The following is a 2,509-nucleotide window of genomic DNA, read 5'->3' on the forward strand; positions in this document are numbered from 1 at the left end:
TATGACCTGTTCTAAACTCAAACTTGACGGGCATTGTTTTTCTTTTTCTTCTTTTTTTTTCCCTTTTGAAACAAATACTCTACTAAGGAAAAATCCTAGAATAAAAAAAAATATTTTTTTAATTTTTTCTTCTATGTACAATATCCTAAAGTTCTAATGAAAATAAATTTTTTTTTCTTTTTTCACTAATTTCCCGAAGAAACACCTCAAAAGAAAATCTTTTTGGATTTTGGAATTAACACCTTAAAGAAAGCTTTTAAAGAAGTACTAAAAAAAAATTCTCTTTTATTTTTGAATTTTGGTCTTAATATACTAAAGGGAACATAAAAACAATTTATTTTAAGTCCTAGATATTAATTACCTAAAGGAAAAACAACCTAAAAAAAATTCATTTTTTTTGGATAGAAAAACACTTAAATAAAACATTGAACAAATAATTAAACATGAAATAGATCCACACCATAAAAGAAACGTAAATTTCCAAGTATGGTTTGTTCCAACATGGTTTTTCGTCTGCCAATCTAACTGAATCTTTCAAAATGCATTCCTTCCATTGAGAAGCAGTCGCTTCACTCCTACCAAAGCATACTTAGATCCACCAATATTGACCTCAGAAGAAACAACTCTCAACATCTAGAACTATATATTCCACAAGCTGCCTACTCGAAAGTAGGGTCTTAAAAGATGCCCTCCAATAATGTTCCGCGTCCAGAAAACAGTTCCTGAGAGTAAATGGGTCAAGTAAACCAATGTTATTACTCACCTTGGTGCAGATCACAAGTGGCCCTACATTCCCCAAACCATCTTTAACTTTTGGCGGAGGACAAATCAAGTCCTCACGGCAAACTGGGCAAATTTCAACTGAAAAAGTATACTTGTTGTAAATGCTGCTCTTGGTATCATGAGACACCAGTTGTTTGTCATTACGGCTCCGTATTGGAACTACTTTCCCTATAAACTCCACAAACATCACAGCATGACTACGATTAGAGAAGAAAATATCAATTCCTTGATCCCTTTGCTTAATCCTTATAGCACGAGCAGCGGCATCATGCTTAAGAAAAAGTTGTTCCAAATAGAATAACGTCCACCTGTGAGAAACATGCTGTCGCAATTGCACTGCAGCCACCCACTGGTCGGGATTAGCCTGAACCCTAGTACAAGATTCACACATTTGGTCTTGGATAACATATTCAACAGTGTAGGCCTGCTCAAGGATAGCTCCGTGAAGAACCTCTTTCTGAACTTTCAGCTTGACTTTGTTTCTCTTGGAGTGAGGTTCAGTCCAAATGTACTCTGCATGTACTAAGCGAACTTTATTCAAATTCTTCAACCTCTTCACACAGAATGTCAGTAGCTTCTTTGATTCTAATTGGGCTTTAAGCCAAGTCCTCGGAGGCTGCAAATAGCTATCACATTCAGGGGAATGACATATTATAACATGCTTCTGGAGACCTTCTGTTATGTCAACCTCTTTCTAGGAGCAGTATTTCCAAAGAAAATTCTAACAGAAATAAAAAAACGTAAAATATCTCTTTTTTGGATTTTTGATTTACAACACATTTTCAAATGCAAAATGGAAAATAATAACAAAAGACTCGACATTACTGTACAAAACTAGAAGATAAAAGATGACGTAAAAGAAAAACAGACTCAACAAAAACAAATTTCCTTAAGCAACTCCCGGATGAGCGATCCTGATTATCGGTCATGCTCAAACTCCGGTAAGTAGATCCACACCTGTATGAGAAAACTTAAACCAACACTATGTGAGACAATAATATTCCCTAAGACACATGCAAGACATGATTGAGGCTGTTTTTTGCAAAATGACTTATTTAGCCAAAAGGTGGCCAGAAGTGCAAAATTTGGCTAAGACCCCGCAAAGCCAAGAACCTAAACTTGCTAGGAAGACCGGACCCTATGTGGGTTGCCTACGTATCACGCCCCGAAAAACGAGAATCAGGTATGCGTAGTTCGGGCAGATTGGATACGAGCGCAAATTACAAAAACTACTAACTTAGAGAAAACCTTTTTTTTTTGTCTTCTCCTTGAAAATGATGAAACATGCAAACTCTTTTTTATTTATTATTCTTTTTCCTTTTTTTTGATTTTTTAGAAAATGATAAAAGTGCAAAATCTTTTTGAAATTTCCAAGCTCTCTCTTTTCTTAAATAAAAAAAAGTAACAAAAACACAACTAGGCTCCACTTGCTTTATTTCCACACTTCATCCTCCTTTTTTTTCTTTTTTTTTCCCCTCTTTTTTCCATTTTTCAATTTTTCCTTTTTTTTTCATTTACCCTCAGCTATCATTGGTCCCCAAAATGACCCTTTTCCCCTTGAATAAATGCAACATGTAGCACATAGGATGCATCAAGATGGTCTATTATTTTGGGTATACCTGTCCTAGACGGACCCAACCCCTGTGTTGAGTCCCCTAAGTCAAAATGCACGTGATGCAAATAAGCGTTCCTACTAGGGATCCGGCATGAGGTCAAGCTATTCTAG

At 35.7% G+C, this 2,509-nt stretch overlaps 1 protein-coding gene across 1 annotated transcript; it reads right to left on the reverse strand.

Annotated features, from left to right (window-relative positions):
* Positions 1 to 534: 534 nt before the first annotated feature.
* On the reverse strand, positions 535 to 1,477 carry LOC109222645 (60S ribosomal export protein NMD3-like; the record flags this gene model as incomplete). Its single annotated transcript, XM_019386971.1, is given in 2 exon segments — positions 535 to 621; positions 623 to 1,477. Coding segments are annotated over 2 exon segments (942 nt in total), but the record flags the coding sequence as incomplete, so codon positions are not given.
* Positions 1,478 to 2,509: the final 1,032 nt, after the last annotated feature.

This window comes from Nicotiana attenuata, unplaced genomic scaffold (genome assembly GCF_001879085.1).
Source record: "Nicotiana attenuata strain UT unplaced genomic scaffold, NIATTr2, whole genome shotgun sequence".
NCBI lineage: Eukaryota > Viridiplantae > Streptophyta > Magnoliopsida > Solanales > Solanaceae > Nicotiana > Nicotiana attenuata.